Source organism: Heptranchias perlo, chromosome 34, assembly GCF_035084215.1.
Source record: "Heptranchias perlo isolate sHepPer1 chromosome 34, sHepPer1.hap1, whole genome shotgun sequence".
Classification (NCBI taxonomy): Eukaryota; Metazoa; Chordata; class Chondrichthyes; order Hexanchiformes; family Hexanchidae; genus Heptranchias; species Heptranchias perlo.
Window position 1 is genome coordinate 15,258,801 of NC_090358.1, and position 20,743 is coordinate 15,279,543.

The 20,743-nt window shown below is 41.3% G+C and overlaps 1 protein-coding gene across 2 annotated transcripts in view; it reads left to right on the top strand.

Moving 5' to 3' along the window:
* Window positions 1–20,743, top strand: part of myo1ea (myosin IEa) — a 113,382-nt gene that overhangs the window by 33,360 nt on the left and 59,279 nt on the right. For both annotated transcript variants that reach the window (XM_067971491.1, XM_067971492.1), the window contains exons 2-6: window positions 4,933–5,076; window positions 11,166–11,255; window positions 12,749–12,843; window positions 17,012–17,099; window positions 17,657–17,746. In XM_067971491.1, the coding sequence (XP_067827592.1) occupies window positions 4,933–5,076; window positions 11,166–11,255; window positions 12,749–12,843; window positions 17,012–17,099; window positions 17,657–17,746 (507 nt within the window). The remainder of the gene's footprint in view (window positions 1–4,932; window positions 5,077–11,165; window positions 11,256–12,748; window positions 12,844–17,011; window positions 17,100–17,656; window positions 17,747–20,743) is intronic.

Genomic DNA, 20,743 nt, shown 5'->3' on the forward strand with positions numbered 1-20,743 from the left:
GCCAATTTGCACACAGCAAGGTCCCACAAACAGCAATGTGATAATGACCAGATAATCTGTTTTAATGATGTTGCTGAGGGATAAACATTGGCCAGGACACGGGGAGAACTCCCCCATTCTTCTTCGAAATAGTGCCATGAGATCTTTTACATCCACCTGAGAGGGCAGATGGAGCCGCAGTTCAATGTCTCATCGGACAGTACAACACTCCCTCAGTACTGTACTGGAGAGTCAGCCTAGATTTTATGCTCAAGTATCTGGAGTGGGACTTGATCCCACAACTTTCCGACTCCGAGGTGAGGGTGCGATCACTGTGCTACGGCTGACACCTCCTTATCAAGAGGTCAATTCTATTCATGCTTCCATAACACGGCAGCAGTTGGGAAAACCCACCCAATAGGAATGGCATGAAATATATAGGGGTATATTTTCCAACTGGCATCATTCCGATATGAGCATTTAATGTTATCTTTGCATTAAATGCCGCATAATCTTCTAGGTAATGAGAAATATTCATCTGGACAATAGGTGACCTTTTTGACTGCCGTTATTCCTACAAGAAACTAAAGCTTGGAAATGACTGTCTGTGATGTCAGCGTATAAACCCTTAATGCACCAGTATGCAACAATTAATCCATACTTTGATGTGGCATTTTCCTGTTTATTGTAGACTGGTTAACATTTACCTTAAAATAATGGACAGAGAATATCTCACAAATGTCAGGCATTGTCACAAATCATTTCTAGGCTTATATATGAAGCAACACCACTTAAAATATTTTAGTCATAATGGGGCTGCACAAAAAACCATTGTTCATTGGCACCGCTCACCTTGTATTAATTTTATAATTCATTATCATTCCATAACACAATGTTATAGTGCAGCAGAGATCCATATTTGCTCATTTTTAGTGCATAATATATTTTGAGTGAAAACATATTTATGAGGCTAGATTTGCTCTCAGTAGCGACATTTCTAATGATTGCTGTCATGACATTTCCGACTTTTGTGTGGTCTAATTGAGAAAAGGTACAATTTAAAGTACAAGTTTCTTCCATTGTCTGTCATGCACAGTACTTTTAATATGTCCTTGGGCAAATGGGAGGTACCTGGTTTGCTGTACGAGGCATAGTTTACATTTTTAAACGCCTTGTACATTTCCACAAAGTTGGCCAGTGTGAATATAAGTGGGATGTATGGGGGTGGTGCCAGAGGACTGGAGAATTGCAAATGTTACACCCTTGTTCAAAAAAGGTGTAAGGATAAACCCAGCAACCATAAGCCAGTCAGTTTAACCTCAGTGGTCGGGCAACTTTTAGAAACGATAATCTGGGACAGAATTAACAGTCACTTGGACGAGTGTGGATTGATTAAGGAAAGCCAGCATGGATTTGGTAAAGGAAAATTGTGTTTAACTAACTTGTTAGAGTTTTTTGATGAGATAACAGAGAGGGTAGATGAGGACAATGCAGTTGATGTGGTGTATATGGACTTTCAAAAGTTTGATAAAGTGCCGCATGGTAGGCTTATCATCAAGATTGTGGCCCAAGGAATAAAGGGGGCAGTAGTAACATGGATACAGAATTGGCTAAGTAACAGGAAACAGAGAGTAGTGGTGAACGGGTGTTCCCCAGGGGTCATTGCTAGGACCACTGCTTTTCTTGATATATATTAATGACTTGGACTTGAGTGTACAGGGCACAATTTCAAAATTTGCTGATGACACAAAACTTGGAGGGGAAGTAAACAGTGAGGAGGATAGTGATAGACTTAAAGAGGATATAGACAGGCTGATGGCATGGGTGGACACGTGGCAGATGAAATTTAACGCAGAAAAATGCAAAGTGATATATCTCAGTAGGAAGAACGAGGAGAGGCAATCTAAACTAGAGGGCACAACTCTAAAAGGGGTACAGGAACAGAGCGATCTTTATAAATAGAGGCATAGAGTACAAAAGTTGTGTCTCCAATTCTGGGCCCTGCACTTTAGGAAAGATGTGACGGCCTTAGAGAGGGTGCAGAAGAAATTTACTAGAATGATTCCAGGGATGAGGGACTTTAATTACATGGATAGACTGGAGAAGCTGAGGTTGTTCTCCTTGGAACAAAGAAGGTTGCGAGGAGATTTGATAGAGGTATTCAAAATCATGAAGGGTCTAGACAGAGTAGATAGAGAGAGAAACTGTTCCCATTGGTGGAAGGGTCAAGAACCAGAGAACATAGATTTAAGGTGATTGGCAGAATAACAAAAGTGACATGAGGAAAAGCTTTTTTACAGTGTGATTGGTTAGGATCTGGAATGCACTGCCAGAGGGGGTGGTGGAGGCAGATTCAATCATGGCCTTCAAAAGGGAACGGGATAAGTACTTGAAAGGAAAAAATTTGCAGGGCTACGTGGATAGGGCTGGGGAGTGGGACTAGCTGGATTGCTCTTGCATAGAGCCGGCGCAGACTTGATGGGCCGAATGGCCTCCTTCCGTGCTGTAACCTTTCTATGATTCTATGTACGCCTGCCTCTGTAGAATAAACAAGAAATCCTGAACAATGAACATCCAAAACAAAAATCGCTGAACTGGTTTCAGTTACTTTGGGTAAGGATACTACCATTGGTCTCAGTGTCCGCTATGCAATGGAAATATGTATGAGTGAGTGTTCACAGGCTAGTTAATTGGGGGGGGGGGGGGGGGGGTTGCTTAACCCATAAATGGAGTCTTTCAGAATCTGGAAGCCTGGTTGATATTTCCTCACCCTAGCAGGGACATTGAGGCCAATTGTAACAATCCCACCAGCGCCCCAGCTGAGTTTGACTAACTGAGCACAGAGCAAGCATCAAACCAGGGACCTTCCTGGTCCATCTGGGTCAGTTCCACACTAGCTGATGCGATTACCTGCTGAGCCATTGGGTGAGCATACTGAGGTTTTATTTTGCCCGAGTAAGCTAAATGCATGCTGGCCTGTGTTATAACTGTAGCTCCTTCCCAATACTTTTTACCTGTGCTCAACACAAGTCAGCTTCCATAGATTCCATAGCTTACAGGTCAAACATTGAGCTGTTCTGCTGTTGGGGTCTAATACGGCCTACTCAGTTCGTACTCCAAATCTCTCCGAACCAGCGGAAAATACCATGCTGACAGACCATATAGTGCGGGCTAAAAACTATTTAAAATCAAACAAAAGCAAGTATAAATCAAAACATTTAAAAAAGACAGAACCGATTTTAACTCTCACCGTTACTTTAAAGCTGTTTTTCTTGTACAGAAAAAACTAAGACCTTCAGAGGTACTATTACGTAAATGCATACCATTTGACTTACTGAATCCTGCCTCTGCGAGACCTGTACATGTACTGGAACCAGGTGAATTGAACCAAAGAAAGCTTTCCACATTTATCCCCGGATTCTGGCTTCAAAACATCAGGATTTAGTAAGATTTTATGGTTCCTTTCAAAGAGCCGGCACAGGTACAATGGGCCAAATGGCCTCTTTCTGTGCTATATGATTCAATGGGAGCTGCCAATTAAAAATCAGAATGAAGGCACAATGCAAGGAACTGGATTGCATATTATGTTCATTGGCAATAACACCCTGCATCTGCTTTAACCAGCTGATGCTAATTCTGACAGTGTGTATCTGGCTAGCCTTTGAAAGATGAAGTATATTTTTGTTAGTTTAACCATCAGGGGTAATAGCAGAGTAACAATCTCTATATATTAACATATCACTAGTCTAAGGCATTTGGCCAGTCTGGACCTGATGAGGGGCTATTTATAGAGTGTCAAACTCAGATTGTATATTCTACCCTTTACAAAGACAACAGAAATCTCTCGCAGAAAGCTGTCACAGAAGTCATTTTTACATTGTTATAATGCTAGGCTTGGCTACAAACTCTGATTTAAAATATAGAGATTCTTAAGAGCTGAAACCAAATTGATCTTCAGTTCCATCATAGCCACCGCCCCCCCCCCCCAGAGGAATATTGAAGGTTGTGCTTACCAACATTGTATTCACTCTGATCTGATAGATGAAAGTTCCTCTCCTTTTGCTATCAGGGTTCTGCATGAGATAAGTTTGAGTATCATCAATCCAATTTCTAGAAATAACATAATATAGGCCAGCACAAAAAATTATTTCTAATTTAGTGGTCATCCTCAGATTTATATTCCAGGGCTCTTTGTTTGGATCCAATCATCCCCACCTCTATTATAGCTGATGAGCGATGATCTTCAATCCAAAAGCAGCACTGCCTTTACAATGCTGATGTGTGGATGTCAGCACTTATTGTCGCACCAGTTCAGTCTCCTGCACAGAATGTGGAACTGCAGCTATTTTCAGCCATTTACGAGTGACTCCAATAAAACTCACGATATAGTTGAGGAAAATTTGACTAACATGGACATGGGCATCTTTCACTGAAATATATTTATGATTTGTAAAGGATGTTTTTAAAAAGCGCTCTCTGCCATATATGAACATTTTTGGTATTTTTGTCTAATTATTTACATTTTATAATTATCATTAATTATAAGAAAGTTATTTAAATTAAAATCAGGAAAGTAAGACTAGAGGACATATATTTAAACTGGTGAGAAAGAGCTACTAGGAAGAACTTTATTTATTCGAGTGATAAATGTTCAGAACAATTTGCCAGGGATTTAGTAGCAACAAAAAAATTTCTGTTGTTCAAAATGAGGTTTTATATGTGGAGACTTAGAGTACTAGAGGGAAAAACTTCAATGGGCCAAATGATCGTTTATCAGCCTTGACTTCCCTGGTGTTCTTATAGAATTGAATGTTCAAGTTCCCACAACAAAAGTTACAGTGGGGACACTGTGTGCATCATTACTGCTGGAAAGTTAAAGCAAATGAGTTGTGAGAACTGCACTTTAAATTCTCTGCTGTTCATAAATTTCTTTCCATCCTTTTCTTTTTGGAGGGGAGCAAAGGTCACTATCGGTATCACTGGCAGAGCCACAATGTCAAGCATAGTGGAGTGGATGATATGGTGCTTCTCTCGAAAATCACAGAAGATGGCATTGTTGAGAATCTGAAGAAACGATACATGGATGACTATATTTTTGTATCCTTTCAAAGCCTGACATAAAATCCAGGCAGAGAGTGAACTTAGAAAGGGCGACCTAACAATATAGGGAAGTGATTGATCTTCTTACATTTTGTACGTTCTAGAACTAATTAAAAACGACTCCAGGCATCTCCAAGCCATTGCTGCCCATCGATGACCTTTAATAACACTGACTATGTAGCACTCCCTTCCTGCCTGTGACAGGCCTCCAAAATAAAATGCTAAACAGAGAAGACTCAATTCCTTTGGCAACACAAAAATAACTGCACCGCGTAAATTAATAATCACATAACCTGACGTTCCAGCTCTTCCATAAATATTTGCCCTGAATCTGTGCCTAGACCAAATGTTTTCTTCCTCAAATAAAACCATAAAAGCAAAGGGTTTTGGGGGATTTCTGTGACTTGCAGTTCACAAAAAGTCCTTGGTGTGATTGTCTGTGTTTCTCTTTTGAATATGTTCAATATCGAGCTTGCATAACAATAAAGTGGCACTTGGGCATTGAACAGAGCATCAACACTACAAAAGCTTTGACTATTGTCCTACACTGTCATTCTTAAAAGTAACTCTGACTAATTAGGCGTAGATTTTTTTGACTCATTCAGAAAATAGATTTTGACACAAAATTGCTGACTAGCTCTTGCATGTTATGCTTTTTGATTTTCTTAAATGTTGGCTTTATTATATTCATTCAGACCAGCATTTGAATTATATCCTCAGGAGAGCAAGTTCCACTTGGCAGCATTTTTGCTCTGTGTGTGGATTTTTCCCCATTCATTTTAGTGCAGCTCAAATCCTGATAAAAGGAAATGATTTCTGCTCATGAGCTCCACTGTACGTATTGTAATGGTAAGAAAGCTGGGAACATCTGGCTCATGTGACTAACTGCTAACAAAGGGTTTTTTCTCTGTAAGTTTAGCCAGTGAGTAGCTGAGCTATACAGAACAGCATTTCCAAGACCTAATCCTTATGTACTGAGTTAAACTTTCTCGGCTGGGATTTGCAGTAGTGTTGTTCCAATTGGCTTCAACATCCCCGGATTAGGAGGAGAAAATCACCCAGGATTCCCACTCCTTGCCATTATCCAGCAACTTGTGCTGGACCTGTGGACATTGGGTGGGGACAGGATCGGGCTTGGCTGTGATACCCTCTGTGGACGAATAGCTTAGTAACACTCACTGTCAAGTCTCCACACACTTGGGCGAGCTACCAGAAAGCACTCGGTGTTCAGGGAACCATACCCAATTACGGAGTCAACATGTTCAGGAGAAAATCAATGGAGAAAATCAATGTGAAAAAAAACATATAGTCAGTACCAGTTCCTCATTCTGTAATCCATCATAACTGTAAAACATTCAATTCCTAATCAACAAGGTAATTGTAGATGAGGAAGGCCATTTGGTCTGTCCTAATTTATCCATCCAGAACTTCAACAGTCTCCCAACTGGCTTTTAAATGATTCCATGGCCTTTGTTTTCTTGCTGTAAATTCGAATCAACTCTACAGGTACAAAATTGGCATTTGCTGACAAGGGATGGTATCTGGATTATGGAGCTCACAGCTCACTAGACTATGGACTGTGATGATGCTCCCTGCCATTTTGAATTTGTTTTTCTCCCCTCGTTTTTCATCCCCACATCACAAACCAATCCCTGGCTTAAAAATGCAGGCAGATGATCCACAACATTGACAATGTTCCTGAGATGGTTGTTAGGAGTTGGTGTGAGGTGTATACTCCGGGACGACTCAATCTGCAATTTTCACATTCTGCTTGTAGGAATCACTTCTGTACAATGGGTGCAGGAGGATGTCTGCAACGTACACAATTGCATACAAATTTAGTTTTATGTTTTGACAGTGGGGGGAAGGGGAAATCAATCCGAGGGATTTAAAGGATGCTCAGTCGTTTTTTAACGCTCATTCAGTGGATAGAAAATGGCACATATGGCAATATCTGCAAGGCTGATGTCTGCCCGAGTTCAAGAGAGGGTAGGCCAAGGATGGAGCAACAGCCAGGGTGGGGACGGAAGGCCACAGTATTGAGGTGGGGTGCAGATTTTCTGGTATGTGTACTAACTTGAATTTGCAAACTAAACTTCTGCCTCTGTATCTCTATCATTTTCAACAGTATAAGTGTAAGATAAAGATATTTACAGGAATTCCTGACTGACGGCCGATGACTCTCTTTCAGTTAAAAGTGACCGTGGTTATTAAAGGCAGAGCATGCAGCCTGTGAATGGAACGGAACAATGCAAACTTGTGGGTGGGCTTGTATCAATTTTAAAACATTTCTCCCCTTGTGAAACTTCTCAAGTTATTTGCTTCAAATGCTTCCATTCAGCAAAATTAAAAAGTGTTATTCTAACTGGCTTAAAGAATTTAATTCTTTCAAAGACCCAGAGATTAAGAAGCATTACTCTTTTGCTGAGTTGAATTAACTGAGCGCATCTATGGTCTACTTGTTTGCTGACTGTCTGTTAAATAACCCCGTGTTGGCTATTATTTGATTGGTTTATTTATTTGCGATAAGCATTCAAAAGCTCACCCGTTGAATGGACTGGCAGACTGTGAGAATAAAAGCAGAGGCATGTGACGCTGCTGCCAGGGATTACAGCAGATGTCACTGAAAGTGAGTATTGTTTGCGAGGTGGCTGAGACCAAACACAGAAAGGGACCTGGGATTGTTTGTATCTAAACAAATTTTAAGTAAACATTCTGGGAATTTCACTGACCCTCCCAAATTATATCATTCATTGCATGACATTGCTTCCTGTTTTGTGCAAGACTTTTCACAACATTAATGTGTGTTCACAATCTATGGCTTTCCCCTCACTTCCTCCCCACCTCTCCTCTCCACTCCTGAAGGTGCTGACTTGCTGGATACAGCTTCACAGGTCACAGCAGCATTGCGGGGCCTTGCTATTCCTCATGCGCGAGTCTAGACAGTGATTGATGCTAGACTATTTAACCGTGGAAGTCATCGCCTCTGAGTGCTGAGTCTGTTCTAACCCAACGTCCATGTCGTGTGAACTTTGGATAGCGAGCGGGAATAGGAACCCCCCCCCACCCCAACTAATTTTTTTTCCCTTCCCTCATCCGGCGGATCCAAGGCTTAACTGCTGCCCCAGCCCAAGATCAACTAACTCAGCACAGAGCAGGGATCAAGCTTGGGAATGTCAGGACTATATGCCTTGTGAACTCACTCCGACTGTATCTCCACAGCTGTATTTGAAAACCCCCTGGGCGCTGCTAGAATACTTCTTGCCCGCAGGCATCTTCAGCAACTCGCTGGGGAGAAAAAGGACCTCCCCTTTAAAAGCTGCTCCAGACTCTTTAAGAATCTGTAGCAGCAGCCGATTTCCTGCCTCCTAATCGGCAAACTGCCAGTAGAGAACACGTTTTGTGCCAGCAGTTTGCTTCAACGGTGCAAATGAGAGGGGCGACCTGAAAGCTGGGACAGTGCCCCAGCTGACTCCTCCTGAAAGCGATCGCTCTTCCCATCCATCTCCCTTCTGTTTCCCACTGGGAGACGAAAATTGCCTCCATCGTTTTTATTTTTTCTTGTTGCCTCGCTCTCCTCCTTTAAGATGCTCCTTAAAACCACTTTGTCCAACCTGTGCTAATATTTCATTATGTGGCTCGGTGTCAGATTTTGTTTGATAATCGCTCTTGTGAAGCACCTCGGGACATTTTACTATGTTAAAGGCGCTATATAAATGCAAGTCATTGTTGTAGTACCGCAGACTGCAGTGCAAACACTGAGCCAAACAAAGGGTTCAAATAATTTTTTTTTAGACAGTTTTCTTTTGTTGGTACAAATTGGTGTCCGTACCATTGTGTGGTACAGTGTAGTGTCAGACCCACAACTGCCCTCACAACTCTTTCCCACACTGTGCACCTCCTGGTGGCCAGTATCGAATGGCATGGGCAAAAGTGTGACTCTCTCACAGGTTTATGGATCAAGGCTGTAATCATTTACAGAAGTATTGGACTTTAAAAACATAGGAGCTTTTTTAATGAAACTGATTTGTATTGAATTAGTCTGCAGACTAGTTTTGAGACTATTTATATAAAAAAAAAGCTGTTTCCTCTAAATTGCAGTTTAGTCATTTCAGAGGTAGAGTTCCTGGTCGGCAGAATGGTTACATTGGAATAGAATCCACTTAAACTGTGTTATTTCACTATTTTAGAAACAAGAGTCTGTCTTCTTGGATATGGTTTTTAATATCACTTTGACTTCTTATTTTGCTCTAAATGTCTTTTCCCTAATTGCCAGGGGCTCAGTAAACTGATGCCAACTTTGAAGTTCCTTTGTAGGAAATGACACTGAAATTATGTTTATTCCATGCACTCTAATAAGCTTTGGATTCGCATTCCTAAGCACATAGCTTTTGGATGCTGCATTGTAACCATTATTAACTCTTAACAAGATCAGTTAGAACACTGTGTGCAGTATTTGGCTTCACACTATAAGTAGGATATGGAGGCTTTAGAGAGGGTACAAAATAGATTCACTAGGATGTTGCCAGGTATGATGAAGTACAAATATAAAGAAACACTTGGAAAAATTATGTCTTTTTTTCGTTAGAACAATGCAGATTATGGGGCGATATGATAGAAGTGTTTTATAATTATGAAACGATGGAACTGGGAGGATAGAAGCAGACTTTTCCAGTAGTCGAGGGGTCAAGAACGAAGGGCCTTAGATACAAGATGAAATGTAAGAGAATTAGAACGGAGGGCAGGGAAAACTTGTTTACACAGAGAGCCGTGAGGCTGCTGAATTCACCTCCAGGATTATTGGTTGAGGCAGAAACTACGTCAACATTAAAGATTAGATTGAATAGGTGGATGAAGGAAAAGGGGTTGAAGGGATATGAAAATAGGGCAGCTAAATGTGATTAGAAATGTTTACTCATGTGGAGGGTGAACGACAACACGGATTGTTGGGCCAAATGGCCTGTTTCTGTGTTGTAACTTCTATGTATTTCTGCCAGAGGTGGCAGTTCTTTGACAATGCTTTATTAACCCTCACTGGGGGTTTGTGTTTACTGGTCAAAATAATGATTCTCTTCAATTAAAGTTTTTACTTTTATGTTTGGAGGAAATGTTACTGGTCTCATTGAATAGAGTAAGTTGTACTGGTATTAAGATAACATTCCAAATAAAAATAGTTTAGAAATCATGCAAATCCTAAAATTAGATTACAGCGTTTAACTCCTTCCCTGGTATGTTTTCTCGAGCATATACTGTGTATTTAGTTTAATTGTTAATGGTAATAGTCAGAAAGTGTTATAAATCTCCTTTTAAATGGTAGGGGTCATAACCAATTAATATAATTGTTGTTTGAACCTGACCAACAAGGAGACTCCTGCAGCACCTAGCACTGACCCTGCACATCATCTACTGCCAACCAGCTTCATATTTGAATTGTTGCCAAGTGAGCTCCCAAAGTGGATGATAGAACCCCTCTTTACAGGGCCATAATCACTACATAAAATAGTCAGCCTATATCGAAGGGAAGAAAACACTTTAATCTAGGAGACAAAGAGAATTCCAGTTTCTGAGGTTTCTCTGTAGGAATTTCCTCTCTGTAATGTAAACACCGTGCTCCTCCCTCATCTGCCCCCCTTGATTCTTCTATTCGGTGCCTGAGTATGACCACCTTGTACAGGTCACAATAAACACAGCCGATAGTGGATGTGGAACAGACTTCTGGCAAAATCATTTAATGCAGAGGCGATTTAATTCCTTCAAAAAAGAATTGGATAAGTATTTGGTTAGGAATGGAATTGAGGTTGTAGAGAAGCATGACCTTTCCAGGGCGGATTTATAGCTCCAGTTCAGCACCTTGATTGTACAAAAGGTTATTTTGTTGTCTCCTAAATACTAAATGTTGAACTAAGCATTTGTCATAAACTTTAGGCTTTCCAAGGTGATCCCTTTCATTCCCAGGCTTGGAAAAGATTTTTGTTTCCCCTCTGTCTTGCTGACATGTGCCTGACATTATGCATGGAGGCTATTTCCACATTGATTTAATATCTTGTTCGACGCCAATAAATGGAACCTTAACCAGGATTCTGCAGACATATATTGGGCCTGTGCTGATCTCTGTGAACCCATTCAAACAAATGCCATACTTTGGAGAAAAGGAAATCGAAATGTATCAAGGAGCAGTGAGTATACTACACTTTAGTATTGTAAAAGTGTTGAGATTTCTGAAAAGATTAAACATAACATGAGCTGATCTCCCCCGACTGCTCAGTTGGTATATGTACCACCCGTTCTGGTACTGAACCACACAGGGCAGAAAGATCTCAGGATCAGTGCCTAGCCAGGGCAATAGGTGTTAGCCGTGGCTCACTGAGTCTTGGCCCTCGCCTCTGAGTCAGCATGTTGTAGGTTCAAGTCCCACTCCAGAGACTTGAGCACAAGATCTAGGCTGATACCCCAGAGCAGTACTGAGGGAGTGCTGCACTGTCAGATGTGCCATCTTTTGGATAAGATGTTAAACCGAGGCCCCGTCTGTCCTCTCAGGTGGACGTAGAAGATCCCATGGCACTATTTCGATGAAGACCTGGGGAGTTCTCCCCGGTGTTCTGGTCAACATCTATCCCTCAACACTAAACCAGATTATCTGGTCATTATCACATTACTGTTTGTGGGAATTAAGCTATGGTTCCATCTCCGGATTGCTCTCCAGTGACCTGTGTTGAGAAGTGGATACATGTGGACATGGGTTGGGGAGATTTCTGCAGTTCATAGTGAAATTGTTAACACGTTCTTTATACGTGTTTATGATTTTGTTATTAATAGTGGAAATCTTACAGCCAGCTGCGAGGGTCGGATCAGCCTCAACTGTGCGCCCCACTTGATTGAATAGTCACCGACATTTTCTGTTTAGCCTCACCCATGAATAATAGTCACTTGAGTGAGATAAGGGAGAGGGCTGTCAATACCAATCAAATAATATTCCAACACAAGGAGAGGAAATGAGGACCGGGGGAAAATAAACAAATTAAGCAGGATGCATTAAAAAGAACATTTTAAAGACTGTCGAGGAAGGGGGTAACAATTGTTCCACCCCAAATATAGCTCACCAACTTGCACTATATTTTGGGCTGGGTTTGTTAATGAAAGAACATCTCAGACTACGTTAAGTAGTTTCTTTCGTGACTCTTGAAAGTAAATAAGGAGTATTGTAGTCTAGTACGTTATATATGTGGTATAATAATCTGTTGCTTATTTCAGAGGCAGACAAATAAATGGGCATTCGAGTCTTGAATTACGCTGTGGGATATTAATGTGCCAGCGTTTACCAGATCCATATGAAGTTTCCTCTCTCCACTATTTTAGTGGAGGCATTAAAATGAATGGGTTGTTTGCCTTGTTAAAATAATGGAGAGAGGAACTTCAGATGAATGCATGAAGAGCCTGTGCCTCATTATGCCATAGTGCAATTTCAAAGCATTGGTGTTCCTGTCTTACTGGATCTGCTTTAAGTAAAATCTGCTTGTTTCTGGATCTCACTTTCCCACAACCCTGATAGTATTTGACCCACTCTCCCCAAGGTTGGTCACCTGATGCCATACAGATAGTTTCTTATTTGGATTTATGCCTCAAGGTTATCTCCATTCTCCCACTAACATTATCTTGTTTCTTCATCCAGGCTCCATATGAAAATCCACCTCACGTCTATGCTCTGACAGATAACATGTATCGGAACATGATTATTGATGGGGAAAATCAATGTGTCATCATCAGGTAATCAAATTTGTATATTTTTGAAGCTGAGTAAAACATAATGAGGAGAAATTTCCCCCATTTCCTTTTTGTGGCCCTCCACTTTAAATGACCCATTGATACTGCTATAACCCAGTTGAAATTGTTACTTCAAAAAAGCTTGGTTTCTTCACAGTCGGGTTTATTGCAGGAACATAATTGCTGTGTGCTGCGAGCTGTGGAGAATGAGTTTGCACTTTAAATTACACAGGAAATCAATAGTAATGAATAATCAATTAAAATGCTTACACCTTAGTGCCTTCCTGGTTACTTTGTTACCATCACTAATACAAGAGAGCTATTTCAGTCCTTTGTATTTTCCTTTTCATGGGATTTGATTAATTATTCAAAGCATTAATTGCTGTGCTACCTCAGTGGGTTCAACAGTTTGCATGTGAATAGAACACCTCCCAAGTCTGCATTCTGGTTGAATCAAGTTGCTTTTATACTACAGCTGTTTTAGTACAGATGCTACATCTGGCTCCATTATACCAGCGGTAAAATTGCAGCCCCAGTGTGTGAGTGTGCATGTCTACACTGCTATTCTCAAAACTCTGCAAGATTCAGTCAGTGATGGGAGGTGCGTTCAATTCTAAACCAGACTGCTCTGTTTTGCAAATGTTGACGGTCATTAATGAATGACACACTTGGGTCTGATTCCGCACATCTGTGCAAAATGGCACTGTATGACACCGGAGAAATTGTGTGCTTCTTAATTATAATAACAATGTGTGCATTGTTCTGAGTTTTCAGAGAAGCTCATCCGCTGTAAGATCACTTGAAATTGGAGCCACCAACGTTTTTAATTAGTTCTCAATGGAAATTTCTCTTCTTAAAAAAAACACATACACTCACTCGCTCACTCAGTCATGGCTGGGAACATTTTCCCTTACTTTTAAGTACTCCTTTTCATGACCGTATGAAATCAGTTTCACTGGGGTCGATTTTGCAATGTTGGCGGTTTGGCAGCGGGGGGGAAGGGTTGAAGGTGCGCGCGGCAAACCCGCATGAACAAAACTTGCCGTTTCCGACGCGATCACATGGTGATTGCTGATGATTAATGTCCTCTCTGGGTATCGCGCCTGATTGACAGGCTGGCTGCTGTCAGGAGCTGCAACGTGATTGGGGGGGGGGGGGAACGAGAAAGAGAGAGAGCGAGACGTCATCCGGCGCTGGAATGGAAGATCGAAGATCGGGGGGGGGTGGGTAGAGTGGAAGAATAGGGGGTGGGGAGTGGAGAGGGGAAGATCGAGGGGGGGTGGAGAGGGGAAGATCGAGGGGGGGTGGAGAGGGGAAGATCGGGAGGGGGGCGGAAAGGAGAAGATCGAGGGGGGCGCGGAAAGGAGAAGATCAGGGGGGGGGCGGAGAGGGGAAGATCCGGGGGAGATGGGAAGATCAGGGGGAGAGGGGGAGAGGGGAAGATTGGGGGGTGAAGAGGGGGACATCGGGAGGACATTGGGGGGGGTCAAGGGGGACATCGGAGGGGTGAAGAGTGGGACGTCGGGAGGACATCGGGGGGTGAAGAGGGAGACGTCGGAGAGGGAGACATCGGACATCAGAGCAGGGTGCAAAGGTAGATTCATTTTGTGTTTTAACTTCCTTGTATGGTTTTTTATGTAATTTATTTAGTTTCTTTTTCCCTGATCCGGCCCTTCATGCATGGTTTCACCGGAGGTGAATCAGAAGCAGTGGGCAAGCCACCCAGGTAAGTTTAAAAATCGTTACAATTAATCTATCACAGATAAAGTGCCTTAAGTACCGAGGTACATTTGGCTCTTTGACTGTCATCCCGCCGGCTTTAATTGCCGGCGGGACTTCCGTTTGCGGGTCGCCTGCGCACACACAGGTGGGTCCCTGGGAAACTCGGAAGTCGGCGGGTTGGAGCCGCCTTCCGAACCCGAACAGGATTTCCGTGATTTTCGGAGACCCCCCCCATCCCCAACGCACCCGCAATTGCCCCCTAAAATTGAGCCCACTGTTTCATATCTGTTGCCTGCGTTCTCATGGAACTATGCCAAACAATAAGAATGTAACTGAATGAGCTGTAAAATTCCACATTGCTGACTAGAGATGGAAGGGAAGTTGTGTGAGACAGTCACTGAAGAACTGAATGATGCCCATTAATGATGTGTGGGCCGTAGGTATAAACTGTTTTGGAATTTAACCCTTTACAAATCAAACTTTTTTGAAGCTCCCTTTGTCCTCTCTTTCAGACTTAAATATTCAATAACATGAAAGACTGCACTAGCATTAATTAAATGCTTTGAGGTTTAAAGGCATCACGTCAGCTCTTCTCAAACATCAACAACGTGCACTTATACAGCACCGGTAACAGAAAAATGTCCCAAGGTGCTTCATAGAGGTGTAATCAGTCAAAAATGGACACTGAGCCAAAGAAGGAGATATTAGGAGGGGTGACTAAAAGGGAGGGGGACAGAACCTGATGAGAGGGAACCATTTACAGTGTCAGCTAGCACAAGGATCAGGAAGGGAAGGTAGGTGGTCAGCAGTAACACAAGTGTACATCAAGTTCGGAGAGCACGTTTTAAAAAAAAGGCTATTGTTTTGCTAAAATGAAAGTCTGATAGAGCTCACATTGGTGACACTGCTGCTATTGCTGTAAGCATTGGGTTTCATATACACTGAAATCAGGTGCTACTTATTGTTAAATGACCCAAAAAATAGGGTGGTCACCACTATCATTCCGCCTGATTCTCCCTTCCAACCTCCAAGATAATAGCATTCCAGCACTTTCCATTTACACTAATCTTCCCATACATTTGTGCTTTTTTAATGTTTGTTTTAAAACATAAATTAGTGATGCACAATTAATTTTCTGTCTTACTTGTTTTTCTGTTCTGTAAATTCCTGGTTGCTCTACTCGAAAACCAACAAGTTTGTGCTATTTTACGTAGTATTTCTTAACTCATTCTGCAGATACCGTAGGTGCTGTGATCATGTTTTTCTTGCAGATGCAATAAGGGACTGGTTGAAATGGAAACCATTTGTCAGGGATCTGATTGCTGCACTGGGAAAGTTCTTTGGGGGTATTAGCGGAGGAGCGGTGAGAACAGGAAGTAGTGTTCTGAAGTTCAGGATGTGATTAGTAGTGTTGAACCATCTCATTCAGGAACTCTTATTATGCATGAGTTCTGAGCAGTTTTCAATGGAAGAATTTTTTAATTTATTGTTTTATTTTTGTAAGAAACTTCAAAACATGAAAAAGAAATTACAATCAGCATTTTGAGGAATTGCCCAATATTTAGGGCCAGTTTCTAAGTGTTGTCCATTAGGCCCTAAACAAAAGCATTGTTTGTGCAAACCATACAATTTCCAAACTTGGCAGCGTCCACAGGAATAGAAACCATCTAATCAAAGCCCAGCTGTTTATCAGATAATTAACCAACCGAGAAGCAAAGAGCATGCATTTATATAGGGCTTTATCGCGTCACTATACAACAAATTATGTTTTGAGGTATGTTATTATTTCGGCAAACACAAGTTTTTCTTTTCTGTTGTGCTGGTCAGAAACTTGAGAACACACCATGCAAAGGCCCATTTCAAGGACACAAAAATGGCCCATTTTCACAGCACCTATGGTATCTGTAGAATGAAGTAAGAAATGCTATATAAAAGGTCAATGAAATGGGCCTTTTCTGTGGTTTAGTTCCTATAATTCTTTGTACTAGTAAGGAGGGCGACAATTTTCAGCTCAGAAACACTACCTCCCTCCCCAATCCACACGTTGCAAATAGTATTAATGCCACCTGATGATGGGCTTACACTAGAGTGAGCTGTCTATGATCGTTTGACATCACCATCTAAATAAATGCCCACCTACCACAAGGCATTGAATTGGCATCTATTTCTTTCCCCTCCCTCCCCTAATGTGGCCGATTCAAATGACGTACAACCATGGTACACAAACTCTTTATTTCTGTTTGGAGTGTTGGAGTCTGCTCTCTATCTTACAACAGATGTCAAGGACTCCACAATACTGCATCATCAAGCATAATCAGTGATAAGTTTTACTTCAGAAGCAATGACGGATTCTGTTGCCCAACACAGACAGAGGTCAGCACAGGAGTATGTTCCAGCAGGTGGTGTGTAAACACGGAAAGATTTACCTTTTACGTTTCTTCTCTTCCAGTGGTGAAAGTGGGGCTGGAAAGACAGTGGCTGCAAAATACATCATGGGTTACGTTTCCAGAGTGTCTGGAGGTGGGCCCAAAGTGCAGGTAAGATCATAAGGTTTCGGAGCGAGACCTGCATTATTAAAATGTTTTTAAATGTTTTATGGGTGTGGAGAAAATAAGAGCTAGCCCAGTATGCGACTGTGCTGTAGAATGGAGTACATCCCGTTGTTGATCTGGTTCATGTTGATTTCCCCCCTGCCCCTCTCCCTTCCACCATCAATGTAGCTTTGGCGGGAGGCCAGATGATGGTAACTTGTTTAGATGTTCACGGTGTTTGAATCCATAAAAGACATTGGCGATGTCCAAGGTAACAATTGATAATTCCAAAATGTTCAAGAACAGAATTCCAGAGGTTCCCAGCTGTACCTAGTGTGTATGGTTCAGTAGTGCATGTGTATGGGTTAGTCCTTTTCCTACTGTACTGTCATGACGGCTGATCAAAGTAAAGTTTATGTCAAGATAATGAGGAAGAACTTCAGACAGACTGATACCTTTGTAGAGAGAAATATTTAGTTATTGACCAACTCAGCAGACTTCCACTTTATCGTAATGCAGTCATTTGTCATTCCTTTAAGGAGAGTTTTTTCTCTCTATTGCAGCATATAAAAGACATCATTCTTCAATCAAATCCACTCCTAGAAGCATTTGGAAATGCTAAGACAGTGAGAAACAACAATTCCAGCAGATTTGTGAGTTCTAGTGGCAATGTCCTGTTTTGACTATAATATCCTGTGGGTTTGGCTGGGGGAATTCTTACGGAAAGTTTTCATTTCGAGTGGTATTTGGTGATGGTTATTTTTGGTTTGAAGTTTTTTTTAAAAAAACCTTCAAGTATTAAATTTCCTTTGTAATGAAGGTGGTTCTTGTTATGCCTCATCTTCAAATATTACTCACTGTAAATTCTAAGCCAAACCAGCTTTCTGTGTACCTCTGCATTGCAGCCTGACTTTGTGTGTCCTATACCCTATGAGGAGCGGCATTTTTATTTTAAGGTGCATTTGACCATAATTCCAGAACACACATGAGGGTAGAAATGGCTGTCAAAGTTGTACAATAACATCACTGATTGTAATTTCTCCCACAAAATATCTTTTTCTAAATCCTAATATATTTTGCTACAAATCTATTGTGCGATTCCTACATTTTCCCCTGAATATAAAAACCAACATTGTTCATGTTTAATAATGTCTCTCACTAATGATCTGTCTCTTTGTTCACTGAGAGTACTGGAAACTAATACAATGCTCTAAAATTAACTAGGTCTTGATTAAATATTTAGGCAGTAGTCAGTAAAAAAAAAGGCTGACAGTAGACTATATAATGTCTGTTTTAGACCATTGCCTTTGAACCTTTACCAGTTCTAGTTATGTTTGTACTTGACTATGCAGTTTAAAATTTCTTGCAAATATTGCTATTGCAGTGCTTAGGGAGTAACTGCGCATGTGAACAATGTAAAGCAAAGCAACCTTTGTGTGGGTAAAATAAAAAGGAAACAATACTTTTGCAACCCTGTCAGGTGCTGTACTTAACTTTGTTTGCAATTCAGCACCAAATCATCATCCAGGTCCAACATGAATGCTGAGTCTTGCTCAAATGAAAGGCCTCAGCTAGTTGCCAAACACATCTGAGCAGATCACTTTATGGCTGGTTCATCAAGACGTATCTCCAGATGATTGCATTTTCTCTCTTTTTTAACATATATATTTTCTCCCCTCCCATGCTAAAGGCACAATTCTTGCTGGGGTCTGATTCTACAGTCACTGATACCAATCATTGCTCATTGTAGAAGTGTTGGCAGGCTGTGGGGGCGTCGCTGCTGCACCTGAACCTGTTGCCACCTGTTCAGTAGCAGAATTCACCTGGATCGTGCTCAGGAGGAGCAGGAACTGACATTATATAGTCTACTCTCAGCCTTTTGTTTTTACTGACTACTGCCTAAATATTTAATCAAGACCTAGTTAATTTTAAGGCATTGTATTAGTTTCCAATACTCTGTGAACAAAGACAGACCATTAGTGAGAGGCATTACTAAACATGAACAATGTTGGTTTTTATATTCAGGGGAAAATGTAGGAATCATACAATAGATTTGTAGCAAAATATGTTAGGATTTAGGAAAAGGTATTTTGTGGGAGAAATTACAATCATTGATATTATTGTAACACACTGACAGTCATTTCTGTCGTCATTTGCTCTCCCTCCCAGCCCAGGTGCATTAGCCAACCTTACTGTTTCATTGGCCAAAATAAGTTAACTCAGCACAGTCCAAAAGCTGAACCTGGGACCTTTCGGGTCAGAATGGCCAAGTGGTTTATCCACTTATACCAGGCAAACACTTCATCCAATTACACTGTAGCTTTTTTTGTTCCTTCTTACTCTTTTGCTCTTGAGGGAACAAACTAAACTGTTGGTCTCGTTCAGCATCAGCCCCTCAACCCTTACTCCCTTATTGGTACTACAGTGTGAATGGTTTTTACCAGTCCTTAGTTGCACTCTTTGTTTAAGTGTGTCTCAGTAGCCTTTTGGGGGAAGGGGCAAACTTTACCATCAGTCTCTTTCCATCTTGTGCTCTCTTCCATGGACTGGAATCGCATTGAGGCCAGAGCAGGTAGGGGTGGCAGGGACCTCCCTGAAGGACATTAGTGAACCAGTTGGGTTTTTACAACAATCCAGCAATGGTTATTTTTCTGGTGCCAGCCCACAAATTGCCAGATCTATTGAATTCAAGTTTCACAACTTGCTGTAGTGGTTATGAAGCTGGACTAGCAATCCAGAGCTTAATATGAGACTCCAGTTCCGCACTTTGTATTTGACTGTTAACTGCCCTCAGGGCAACAGGGATGGGCAATAAGTGCTGCCTTATTAGTGTCGCCCACTTCCTGAGAACAAATAAAAATTACACAAAAGATACAGGACAGCAAGCCCAGTGAATCTGCAGGGTTGCATTTGTATCTGAGCAACAAGGTGAGGGGCTATTAGCACCAGGAATGAAATGAAAAGGCCTGGAGCAGAGGGTCTCTTGCACTAAAGGGTTTCTGAATTATAACCTGCTTCTTTTTAAGTGCCGGTTTGAGCAGGCTCGCTGACACCATGTTAAAATATGTGTTATACAATGGATACAGGAAGTACAGGAACAACAGAAGTTAGAGAATACTTCAGAAAAGGAAATAAATTTGAAAAGCAAACATCGTTTTTGGCAGATCTCTCTCTGTGCTGGCTGCTCTCTGTGTTCGTGCAGCCAAAGATCAAGCAAATGCAGTCAAAGGTCAAGCATGTACTGAGCATGTCTTGTGTAACTCGAGCACCTGCATCATGAATTGGGAAATGGCAGGTCTGGCTGGTATTATTGGAGACCTCACCCAGCCTTAAATATCAGAAACTGAAGAAAGAAAGTCAAAAAGAGTAGGTTTCAATATGTGGGTGATTGATGATTACATTGCTAGGAATGCTATAATTTTATTACACAGTACTCTTTAATTAATGGAAGCCTAAGTAAAAGGACAGAACCTGAAAGAAGGAATACAGCAAGTAAAAATACAGGATAGAAAGAGGAATGGAAAGGAGGAGTAAAAACTTGAATTTTTAAAAAAGTAGCAAGATTGAAAAAAGAGGCAAATTTGAACTAAGTGTGAAATTGGAGAGCTAGCAACATTAAACACAAAAGTAGCCAACTCACCTTGTTATTT